Source organism: Buceros rhinoceros, unplaced genomic scaffold (genome assembly GCF_000710305.1).
Source record: "Buceros rhinoceros silvestris isolate BGI_N320 unplaced genomic scaffold, ASM71030v1 scaffold6906, whole genome shotgun sequence".
NCBI classification, from domain to species: Eukaryota; Metazoa; Chordata; class Aves; order Bucerotiformes; family Bucerotidae; genus Buceros; species Buceros rhinoceros.
Genome location: NW_010418054.1, coordinates 8388 through 21647, shown reverse-complemented (window position 1 = coordinate 21647; position 13260 = coordinate 8388). Strand labels below are relative to the sequence as shown.

At 40.3% G+C, this 13260-nt stretch overlaps 1 protein-coding gene across 1 annotated transcript in view; it reads right to left on the bottom strand.

Annotated features, from left to right (window-relative positions):
* Positions 1-12795, bottom strand: part of ABLIM1 (actin binding LIM protein 1) — a gene marked incomplete at its 5' end in the record, with an annotated part of 85973 nt that extends 73178 nt beyond the window's left edge. Inside the window, 2 exons of the mRNA XM_010138387.1 lie at positions 9913-10022; positions 12612-12795. Of these exons, the coding sequence (XP_010136689.1) occupies positions 9913-10022; positions 12612-12795 (294 nt within the window). The remainder of the gene's footprint in view (positions 1-9912; positions 10023-12611) is intronic.
* Positions 12796-13260: the final 465 nt, after the last annotated feature.

Below are 13260 nucleotides of genomic sequence, written 5' to 3'. Positions count from 1 at the left end.
AGGTCACCATTTGCAGCACACTCCTTTCTGTCAGTGTTGTTGTTCTTAAATCCCTTAAATAAAAAACAAAAGGTAATAAGCGCCACGGTATCTCATGATAAAATGCAAGCCTCAGACAGTTGACACGACTTGGACTTAAGATGTCATAATACTGGGGCTTTGCTCTAGAGGACAAACGTTACAAATTAAAATCATGAAGTGACAAGGACTGCCACCATGTAATGGATCCCTCTGCTCTGCTGTGACAGCTCAAGGCTCCACGCCATGCTGTAATGACAGCAAAGGCTGGAACAGGTCACCAAGGGAAGCTCTGGAATTTCCAGCATGGGGCTGAGGAGATGACAAGCAAATGTCTGTCAAGATTGCTTGGTACGCTGATCGTGCCTTTGGTTTTTGGAGGATACTACCATGTGACTTGTCTTTTGATTGTGACAATGAACAGGATTTTTCCTCTAGTCTCAGTGGGTGCTGAACTGCAGTTTTAATCAGCACCCATTTCTCAGCTCCCTAGATCTGATGCTTCTCCCTAGTCTGCCAGCTTCCACGATTCTGACCTGGGGTCCTGCCAGACTGTGATACATTCCCCATTAGATTAATCCCTCAAAAAACCCTCCTGTATTTTCCATGCTCCTTATCAGTTTTATCCAAGAGGCTTCGGTGAAGCTGAAATTTCTCAGATATGGAACCGAAGAGATTTTTGAAGTACTTCATCTTGCATCTAACAATTTCTGAAGGAGTCAGAATAGAAAAACTGCCTTACACAAAAGGTCTACCTAGTCCAGTATCGTTATCTTCACTGGTGTCAAAACCAGTCACATGGAGGAAGTAGGGATCCATGAGGTATCACTTCTTTGTAAGCCAAAGGCAGTGTTGCTGCACTTATTCTTGTGCTGATGTGCAACACAAGGGGTTGATAACACACCTTTATTATTCTACAGCAACAATGACATTTACTTACTCTTTCCAGGTTCCTTGAAATGTTTTGCAAGAGTGAATTAACATCATAATTTCCATTCTGCTAATGTCACAGACATGTTGGAAGTCTAGAATCAAAGTAAACTAATAGCTCAGTACTGTCTTATCAAGCTGGGGTGGCTTTTAACTAAACCTGATTTCAATTCTGGCAAAACAGTTGAGTATATACACAAAAAGATAGCAATTATCATTATCTCCTAAAATAGAAAGCAAATAAGGGCTGGGCTAAAAGACCATTTGTTCATCCAAATTCTACAAATAAAAGGTATTTATGATCTCAGGCCTGCATGAGGCACACTAAAGCCTTTGGCTGAATGTCATCAGCGCACAGCATATGCAGGCAGGAGCTCACTATCACACTAAGCACAATCTGCATCACCCTAACCTATAACCAGCACATGCTGCAAATAAAAGTGCCATATGCCAGAGCAGACTTGTACTAAAGAACCTGAAAACCATTCCCAAAATTTTGTGCAATGGTTCCCGCCAGGACTCTCCCTGACTTCATGCCTGGGTCTAACAGAATGCACTGCTTTCTTGTGCTTTTTTTGTCATAGAACCTGGATTCTTCCCTACTCCCACTCTGCACATCCACAAATTCAGCTGTGCCGGCATAATGAAGAGGAGGAGGAGGAAAGTGCAGCATGCTGGTTAAAATGCAGAGCGGGCAGTACAGTTCCTGTGTCCACTTATGATCTACAGAAAAGCATACCCCAAAAGACACTATGTGGAATCACATTTGAGCTGAAGGAAGACTTTAGACATTCCGTGGCACTGATTCTCATAAGAAATGGGAAGTAACATGTTCATATGTGTTGTGTCCGTGCCCAGAATCTTCAGCTGTATGACTGCCATTTCTCAACAAAAGCACTGCAGTATGACTTCAGTAAGGACCCAATCAAAAGAAGGTTACCCAGGAATGTCAGGAAAATAATGTGTTCCCCCAAAATCCTTCCTAAGCAGGGAAAGAAAGATTGTCCGTAAAAACGTTCGACATGTAGTTACCCAAACCATGGAGTAAGCTTCCCTGGGCTGCCTGTGATGCCAGCAGCTGCAGCCTCCACAAGCAATGTCCACTTGCTCAGACATTGTGTATATAAATCAAATTCACACTCTCACAACAGCATTACCTGACACACCATTTTTTAGCTAAGCAAAAGCTTCTTATAAGATTCTCTGCCAGAGATGCTTAAACATACCTGCTGTGTCTTTCATACACTCTGGCTACGTCTGCTCCATTTGAAGATCTATCTGAATGTATTTAAGCTACAGCTCTGGAATAAAACAGCCCAGAAGGGTGTCATATTTGAGGTGTCCAGATACAAAAGCAAATGTCAATGCCTGGACATAAGGGCTGTGATGTGGAGTCAGCCAGCCCAAAAGCATGGAAAAGTGGGGGGACATGACAAGGGAAAGTAGCACAGCACTATAGTATTACATACGATTAAGACCTCCATCCCCCAAGTACCTCAAGCAGCCTCACTAAAAGATGCAGGCCAGGGTGAGCTGCCAATCGTGACAGCTTGCTTGCAAAGACACGATGAGAAAATGTGTTTCCCTTTTTAGGGTCTGCATCACCACGGACATCCAGGAGTGAAACATCCTGCACAGCAACCCATTCGTCACTGCCTAAATTAAGCGGTGGATTTTCTTCCTTTGCCTCCCTCCCCTGCTCTCAGCCAATAGCAGAGCCTTGATCACAGCCCAGGCTGTGGGCTCCGAGCTGATAGAGCTGTATTAACCCTAAGCACACTGCTTTTGACTCCATCCACCCCCACCTGGATTGCTGTGAAGGTTTACTAGCGAACACACCTTCAGCTCACATTCTGTGCTCACCCCAGGGAAATCACCCCTACCTGGTTTTGTCCCAAAGAACATGGTTATGCAAAGTCACGTGCACAGCACACTGACTCTGCTCCTGCTCCTTGCAGGGTTAGCTCTGAGAGCAGAGCTAACAGCAGTCTGACTTAATGGTGCATAATGAAGTCACCAAAAAGTTCTTTCAATCCTGATGGCCATTAGTAGCACACATCTAGATGAAGTCTGTGGCTGCCACAGGAGTAATACTCCTTTCACACTCCTTTTGTTACTGTTCCCTCCCTGTAAAACACAGATACATTACTTTTATAAAGGCAACACCAGCAGGTTACGTGAAACAGGTAAATTAGGGCAGAATGGGGGGGGTGGTATTTTATTACTTTAGTTTTTAAAACAAACAAGCTTTAATCGGACTTATTACACAGAAATACCTTGTCAAACATAGCTGGACCTAAAGAGCAAGTTACCAGGAGCACTGATTTGGAAGTGAAGAAAGAAGCAAATGTTATCACTAGAGTCAAGGTCAAATCTCTAGTTATTTATAACTCTTAGCCACCTGGAAAAACAACTTACATCCCGATAATTCTTCTGTGGCAATTTGAAGGTTGTGCAACTATAATTTTTTATAGAGTTTGGAGGACGAGAGTTTGTCCTCAGCCACCCTTTAACCACAGATCAGGCAATGCCTTTCAAAGCCTTCTCTTAAAATTAAAAGTTTGGGTGATATCACGCAGGCTTTTCCGGATCGTCAAGATATTCCTGTCAAAGCTAAAAATATAAACTGGTTTTGTTTACAGTATGATAAATGCTTTCAAAGTTTAAAGCATAACCATTTGATCATCAAGGCAGTGATGAGTTCTGGAAGTCAGAGAACAACATGCAATACCGGGGATTTTACACCCAGGATTTAGATCTGAGTATGTAACTCCAGAAATCTGCTTTCAGACCCTTCCTCTTTGCCAGCGCAAGGATGAAAAAGGTTTGTCACAACAAAATGCACTATTGCCCTTTTGCTGAAGGCAAAACAAACCCACGAGGGCAGCCTTGTACTCCTGACATCTAACAGTAAGAGGCTGGGCACATACAATGGAGGGAAATAAATTTCCCATGGGAAGTGAGGTATAGCTTTGACGGTTCATTATAAATGGCAAGCTGGGAAAAAACATATTTTCAAAATAAAGTAAAATTACTTTAACTGATTAAATATGGAAAGAAGTCACAATGGCACGAACTGGCATTCCTTGCTCGCAACACAAGTCTCTCTTAACCATCTGTGAGCACCTAACATTGACTCACTCTTTGAAGAACAGGTTAACATATTACCTTGGATATGTCACTACTATCAATAGCTCCTTCACCAGCTGATGTAATTTAAAGTGGCTTGGAATGATGAATGTTCTTCCCCAACTCTAGTTTGTTAACACAATAGTACTTTATCAAAAGAGTTTTTATTTTTGTCCTCTGTATTGATGTAAGCATCTGTGTTAGTCTTCTGCACAGGGAAAGGAGACAGTATTTCCCTTCTTTCCACACCTTTCTCCACCTCTTTCTCAAAAGAGGCCAAACCAATTGGCCATTTAACCTCCTGCTCCTGCAAACTGTCCCTGTAAGCCAAATACCACCAAGTGAGCTTTTTTCCCTAAGATCAACCTCAGTCAATCACAGTCTTTCATACAGACACCTAAACTGAAACCCAAAGGGTGAAGGAAATAGGAGGAGGAAGAAAGAGCTAAGAACTACCCTAGAGAAGAGTTTTTAATTGTCATGCAAATGAAAGAGATTTTTTTTTTTCCCCAGCTTAGCACCGTCCAGGGTCCCAGCTGTAAACCTATTCAAGGATGAACCACAGCCACACACTAAGCTGAGGCTAGTCTTTACCCTGTTACTTTTACCACACTGATAGTTCCAGCTGAATTCGAATTCACAGTTCCAACTCACAATACCCCAAGTGAATTACTCAGTTAGCAAACGAGCTTCACTGTTTAATACCCAGCTCATGGACAGCACATTGTGTCTCTTCATCTGCAGACTATTTTGGGTAATTTTCAATTGTTACTCTTGGGAAACAAGCAATTCCAACAGGGTACAACCTCCAACAAAAAGAAGAAAACATGCGACAGCATTTAGGAAGGTTTTTATGTCCTGATAACCCAAGGCAAAACTGAGGCCTAGCCAATGACTATTTCACTTTGCACGTTCTGTTAAAGTGATCTCTGACTCCTGACTTACCACCTGTCAGGTCTTCTGAACATGACTATTCCCGATATCTCTGGGGATCTCCTCCTATAGCTGTGTTTTCCAAGCTAGTGATGCCTCCTCATGCCACTACCGTTTACTGCACTTCCCCCAGAACTTCCTTTAAAATTACGTTTGGATTAGTACTTCCCCGGTAAAAGCTAAGGAGACGGACACGTCTTGATTTCTAAGTTCAAGACAGGGGTATGCTTAGACAAACAAGAACTGATCCTTACCTAGCACACTCGTATAGTCCACTCACTTAGGTTTCTGCCCAATACGTGTAACACAAAAGTATGCAAAAGAAACAGGCAAACAGGACTGAAAACACCTTCCTGAAAAACAGTAATTTGTATGAAGGAACATTTTCTGATAAAAAATCGGTAAATCAGAAAATTCCTGCCCTGTTACACCCATATTCTTCAGGGAGCTGCTCTGTCTCTATCACCCAGAAGTTAGTCTATCACAGTGCTTTACACACCTCCAGAGGAGCATTTAAGGCAATTTATAAAGCAGCAGTGAAAATACCCATCCTTGTAAAATAGCTGAGGAAATGGAGGATTCTTCAGTAATTTAGCCATTGTGATGAAACATACGCAAGGACTAAAATTAATCCAAGAAAGCAATTCAAATGATGAACATGCCTCAAAACTTGCAAACATTCTCCAAAAAAGTAAGTCTTCTTGGAGTAATCATCAAAATTAGCCAGTGTTGCTGGGAGGATTTATCAAGGGAAGAGCTGCATTTTCTTAGGCATAATCTAATGGCTTTGTCAGAACGAAACTGTGCTTGGGTTTGCATCATTCCTCTGAATTTTGTATTCCTTCACGCGTGTTGATTTGCTTATTTTATTCTTAAAAGGCGGAACAGGATAAAATTCTAAGCCCATTGTATGCTCAATATATTAAGTCATAAACACAGTTGCCCTGCAAGGTTATTACCATCAAATATAGATAAAAGTAAGGAGAGTTAAATACTGATATTTAAAAATAGAGGATTAAACTTTAAAATAGAATTCTAAATTTTAATTGTAATTAAATCCACGTTAAAAAAACAAATGGGATCTGAAAACTCAGAGAAGAAACTTGCTTACTCTTTCCTACCTATGAGAAAAATCAGTTAAGATCTGCCACTCAAAGTCTTTAAGGATATGGTGATCCAAAGTAAACAGACCCTCGATAAATCAGCAGTTCCAAAATGACAATATATTTTGATGCATTTACTTACTTCATATGACTAACAAATTAAAAAAAAATTTCAAAAATCCGTAACGCTACTTGATGCATTCTAATCAAATTTCAGTTGCCATTCAAACAGAGCTTGACATAATAGAGCTTGATCATACAGATGCTAAAGAATATGATGAATTTCAACAGAGCTGTATTAATTTGAGTAAATATATACAGATACAGAGTATCCTCATACTTATCAGTTAGCCTTTTATAATTAAAAATCCAAATGTAAAACAAGGTTACAATCAGTTATTCCAACCAAGGTTTCCTGAGTTCTTAGGTAAACCATGATTAAAATCAGTGATTTAAATCACAGTGTTTTAAATCAATCCACAGTGGTGTCTGTGGTATGTCTTTATTCTATGGTAAATAATAATTAAAAAAAAAAGTATAGAACTACATGAGTTGCTTCTGTCAAGCCCCCTAAACCCTCCACAGAATCTCCAGTACCTACAGAAGTATCTAGGCTTGAAGACCACAGATACATGAGAGTTTCTGTAGCTTTAGCAGATAAACCAGGAATTATGAAACGAGAAAACCTTTGTGTTCAAATACAAAATTGTTGAGCCATCTGAGTTCCCAGAGGACTCACTGAAGTTTATGGATATTGTGCGTGCTGGGCTCAGTGTCTTACACCTAAAGCCTATCCACATCTGTACAGATACTTGGCACAATACCTATATGCTATGTAGCTTTGACACACAGTGTGAAAGTGTAGGATATTTCCTAAGAATGAGCTCAAATTCATGTGTCAGATGTCGCTTAATACCCTTTAAAGCCAAAAATCACTGCAGATCGCTTGCTTACACACAGCCAGCCAACTCCTCCCCTTCATTTTTTAAGTCTTTCCTACGGACCTAAAGTAGTTTTCAGACAGCTGAGGAAAAAAAGATAAAGAACAAAATAAATGAAAACCGAGTCAAATGTGGCTAAACAGTTACAAATCCTAGCTGCAGAATTTTCACAAGAACAACAATTAAAAGGAATTTTGCATCCATTTTACCCACTCAGCTGATTTCTGCTGGTTAAGTTTGTGATGCCCACAAATCAGCTCTGACATTACTTCTGAACACTGACACCGACCACCTGTATATTTATCTAATGAAAGGACAGTTATGACCCGAGTACAAAACTGCATTAAGAATTACAGAGTCTTTACAAAGGACTGCAAAGTGAGTTTGCTGCTTCTCCATTCAGATGCTTCATTGTTTCAAAACCACCTCACGTGCTCCCCCCTCTTTCTGGGCAGCAAGGCAAAAGAGGATTCCTGTTTTTTCCTGACCACTTTCACAGGTAAGGCATGTTGATGTCAGCAATACTTCAGCATTAACAGAAACCTGGAAGTTTCAGATATTTGCTGGGAGCTTTACTGACTGCATCTTATTTGAAGAGATAAGGCTACTGAATTATTAACAAAGATATCTTTTTCCCACAAGTTCATTAAGCTCATTATTTATATCACAATAGAGCTAAGATCCACATTTGTGAGCCAGGATCCAGCTCTGTTAGACTCTGTACTGATAGGCATGAAAGCATTTGTCCCAGAGAACACACATTCCTTTAACCAGAACGTAACGGGAAGAACAGACAAGGACAAACATACAAAACAATATTGTGAAATCTCCATGTGCGTGCTGGCTGGTGGGGACCAGCTGCACCAAAGATTACTCAGGCACACAGAACAGTGGCCATTTTGAAAACTCTGGTCCATGTCTTGGCTGTATCGTAAAGCTCTTAACTCACAGGAGAGGCTGTTGAAAGAAAGGGGAGCTGAAATACCTTCCCTGTGCTGCTTTCCAAACCAGTTAGCACTGGTTATCCTGTCAGACACAGGACAGAAGCAAGAAAAGGATACTGGGAAAGTCTCAGCTATCATTCTAAAAAAAGAATTTTTCAAACGAAAACTCTTGCTAGGTGATGGTAATGCTTCAGTTTCTTTTGGACAGGGAGGTTTTTCCTCCTCTAGCTGTCTAGAAAGCCCACTTTTCATTTGAAATGCAATTTCTTAGTGAGTTCATGCACATCACTAAAATGATCCAACCTGTCAGCAAAAAGACAATCAGAAATACCTAAACTTCCTTATCAGCACCCAGACAGGGAACTAAGAGAAAGGGCTCAACCTCAGGTAGAGAAATAATCTAACATTCTTATCACTGAAGCGCTTTAGTGGGAAATAGTGAGGTGGAATGCCTAAGGGAACAACCTCTGCTTGAGGAAGAGGGAAATGTATTAAACTGTGTTCAGACTCATATAGTCTCTTCAGAATTTCAGAGATCACCCCTGAGCCAGAAGACTGCTGGTTCGAGTTCCGCCAGCCCAGACTGCTGGCATCACCTCACGTGCCTACCCCAAGTGAGGGGGATCTCTTTACCGCTGCTCTGCCCTCAACTGTACTTTTCACGACACCTCGCGTGTTCAAGAAATGCCTTGCAGTTCCTTGCCAATTATACCTCCTAAATATCAGGAATTCACACACAATTTCTGCATCATTCCTTTGTCTCAGGAGAATTCTCTGGGTGCCTGAAGTACCTCATACATTTTTCACATTGGTTTGTAAGGCTTTTTTTCAGGTTCCTAAATTCTTCCTTAACTGATTAGGCCTGTGCATTTTCAGCTCCAAATCTACCATTACAGTGGAAAAGTATCACTTACAGACAGAGGCGCATAACAGGAAAAGTCTCTCATTTCCATTTTGCTAAGTGTCTGATTACATGTTGTCAGGCAAATCAGATAACCTGAGATTCACTTGACTCATCTGCTGAGCACAAATGCTATCCAACTTTCCCTTTACAATCCTAGGATCTCAAAGTGATGTACCAGTACAACATACACAGCATCACCTCGAAGGAAATCAGCATCAGTGGAAAACTACCTACTGTCACAGGGAAATCTGCAGCCATTTTCAATTACAAACTGTACTAGGTAAATCATTACAGATTAGAGTGCTGAGTACAATCCAGCAGTCAGAGAAAGAACCACAAATCCCCAAAGATTTAAAAAATTTACTACTAGAGGCAGAGATTAGTATCGATAATTTACAAATTATCTTTTAAAAGTATCTAAACCCAAGAGAAAACCAAGTTATTTTGCCTCCCAAACTTCCTTCATTCTCTTTCCCCTTAACTTGCTTGCTTTTTTTAATAATGGTTTCTTGAATTTCTGATCACAGTATCATTGTGCTATCAGTCTATTGGACGCATAATGCTGGTGATACTCCTTTTAAAGGATAATTTAATTAAATTAAAGCATTAAATTATAGAAGAAAATTAATTTCCCTCCACTTTGTCCTCTTTTGAATACTTAAACCTGCTCAATTATATATGAAAAAAATGGAACCTATCAACTCTGAAACCTCAGATTTAATCAAGTAGATGCTTTTCCAGTGCCCATAAAAGAAAAATCAGCCCTTTAAAAAAATCTAGTCATTTGTTCATATTGAAATGTGTATTTTCCCCCCCTATAGTACCAAACACTTTTAATGAAGAAGAAAAATAAGAAAGATAAAAAGATGGTTCCCAGAGATAGTTCAAATTTCTGGAAGTGAAAAAAAAAAAAAAACCACCAACCCAGAAGACTGCATTAAGTTAGTTTCAACCAAATGGTGATGAACCTGGGAAAGTGAGAGGCTTCAGAACGGAGATGGCATACTTACTGCTTGAGGCAGACAGTTCTTTTGGACTGGAGGACATTGGCTGAGCACACATCTGACAGAGACAGTCCCTTCCATTAAAGGTAACTCGATCGCCTGGTGGAAATGGACGCCTGGAGAGGTAAAGAGAAAAAAGTATTTTAGCAAAAGTTATGCCAGAAATTTTCCTCTGTTCCCTATGCCTTGAGTTTGCTGCCTTCCCCCAGTGCAATTAATGTTTTACAGACACTCAGGCCAAATAGTTTCTGCAATGTGGCCTTGGCAGTGCTTGGCACTGGAAGAAATCCATTCTGTGAATGCAGCACAGAGGTTAGACTTGCCTTGTGGGTTGGATTTAAAAAGTTATCATCAGTCGTACTTTATCTAAAGAGCTGACGACAGTGAAATCTACTTAGACATAACAGCTATATTTATGATGGTCTCAGCTTGATGTTGTGGATAGCAAATGGTACAGAAGAGAACTCGAGGGAATAATCCAAACTGGTCTTGAGGCTAGTAAGGAACGTGGGGCTAGTCACTCAAATACATTAATTTAATCTGTATTTGCCAATGAAATATGACTACATTACGGTGGATGTAGCAGTTCGCAAAAAAAAAAACAAACCCAAAAAACCCCCGTTATCCATATTCATCCTCCTAGAGTTTTAAAATAGGTACCTAAATTCCAGAGCCACCACTGCAATCACTACCTGTGCAGAACGTGCTGGGGGAAAGGTAAAGACTGAATGCACTATGGAAGTTAGAGATTATTTGCTGAATCCAACAAAATCTTAAGAATGTTAGCTAGGCAGGAGTCGACACTGCTGTTAACTCTTATTTGGTGTATAAACCAGAGCATGAACAACATTTTGCATGAGCATGTCACTAAAATGAAAGGGTTTAGCAACTCAAAATCTTCAGTAAGTAGCTTTCGCTGCTGAGTACAGACCTCCCTACACCACACCTCACTCCAAACCTGTGCTTAACAAATGAACATCTGCTTGTTTCCACTAAACAAAATGTTTAAGGCATTGTTCTGGTTCCCCTTGCACTGCTATTCTTAAGTGAGCCATAAATAAAACAGCAGCAATACTGAAGTTCAGGAATCTATTCCAGTGACTCATCTTTGGTTCATTCAACATAAAAAGATCAACACAAGTCAACGTCCAGAAAACTGATGACATGTTTCATACTGTACCATCTGCTTTCACACTGTCTTTGGGAAACAAAACGGAAGCATACACATTGTATGATTACCAACACGCAGTAAAGTCACACACACTATATAAAAACCAATCAAAATTCTTTCAATAGAAAATATCTTGAAAAATGTACCAGGCTAAGTACTCAAACTACTCAGAGATAGCTATGGTAGCATCTAGGCAAGTCTGCCACACCAGTACTCAGACACGTCATATGATGGCATCTCCAGCAACAAATTATATCAAAATGTAGATGCTCGCCTTTCTTTTTCATGTCATCCTCCTGTATTAAGTTTCAGGCAATTCGGTTGCTGCTAGACACTTCTGGAGAACTCCACTGTCCTATTTCCCTCCAAGGCTATAAAGAAACAGGCCCTGTCTTTTGGGTCCTTCCTCTCTGTGAACCCTGCCTACATCTCTGTCTAATGCTCCTTATGACTCTCTCTGGCATTACACTGAAACTTCCATTTTACTCACAGGGTTCCAAACCGCAGAAATGAACAGCCTAATGGCCATCTTAATTCCAGCTTAGCAAACAATAAGTATACGCTAACACAGATGGCTCTGTGTAGAATTGTGGTGACACCATAAAATCACTTTGCTCCCACTTTGTGTCTAGAAGATTATTTTTACTCCTATAAAGATCTGTGGAAGCTTTATTTCCCCCAATGTATCTGAACTATTATACTGATTACCATAGCAATAAGGTTCTTGCTGAGGCAGCCTGAATTCCAGCACAGTCTCAGTGCCTAAAGGCAGCAGAGAACACCATGCACAGGGACTTTGTGCTGAGTTTAGGCTGTAAAGCCCAGCTGAGATTTTCAAGTCTAGAGCTGCTCGAATGATCAGGCTGTGAGAGCATGTGGAAGATTTGCCCAGCAGCCTCCTAAATTCTGAATTAATATCTTAGTAACAGTTTAAGCAAAACCAGAAGTTAAAAATGCCACCTTTTGCCCCACCCACACAGCTTAGCTATCTTCTTTTTATTCACTGCAGAACTGAAGACTGGTTCTCTCACTGGGGACAAGAAATAGCATTTGGGAAGCAGAGGGGGATCACAGTTGACTCAAAGTTGTGCATTCTTACGTGATGTGAAAATGAGCCTCCAGTAAATTTTCAATCGCTTAACTGTTCTTAAGAGTCCAAATAAATTGTCTACTGTAGCATTACTTAATTTAAAAATTATGTTACTGTAGTTTTACCTCATTTCCACCAACAAGCTGATCTCAACTCAACCCATGTCCATTATCTCAACACGTAAGCCTGCTACTTAATTCTTTCATCCACAAAAGTAACTTTCAGAGAACAGGGAACTTTATGTAACAGAGATCAGTGTCCTCCAAAAAAAAAAAATTACTCGTATCTTAAAGATCCTCAAAGTTTGACTTTGCAGCAAATCTTTTCCAATCAAATGCTTCCCAAAGAGAAATATATCTTTAGACTTGTGTCTCAGGGTGATGCATTTCTCACTGTTTTCCTTGTACTGAGTTCACACCATATTAGTTGAAAGGAACGACTTACTTGCAAACAGTACAGGCAAAGCAGCTTGGATGGTACGTTTTTCCCAAAGCTGTCACTACTTCGCCTTCCACGAACTCCCCACAACCATTGCAGCGGGTACCATACATGCGCTGGTAATCCAAGGTGCAAAGATATTCTCCATTCTTAATGAAAAAGCCTCCTTGTGCCAAGTCACAGCCACACACTGGAAGAAAAAAAAAAAAACAAACCACACAGATAGATTGGAAAAATATACCTGCAAAAGATGTTAGCAAGAGTGTATGCTGCCAACAAATGAGATGACCCTGGTGGTCTTGCTCCCTTCTATCAGCTTTCTCCTCCTGTCACTACATGCCTTGACATCGCAGGAAATGGTTGGTATTCTCTGGCTACAAGAAAGCTTGTAATATAGACTTTTCTTGGAGAGATCTACATAATCATAACTTTCATGTACTTTATATTTGCCAAGACCTCAGTTACCTCACATCATCTAGTTAATCATGTTATCAAGGTTATTTGTACCAATGCCATCTTGCTTTCTCTTCTGGGACTGGAGGCGAGCAGAAGATACAATTCCATAAATAGGAGAGATTTTACTATTTTCTACACTGGCATACATTCTTTCCTGCAAACAAGTGCTTAAAAAGCTTTCAAGGTGTTCTGTTACCTT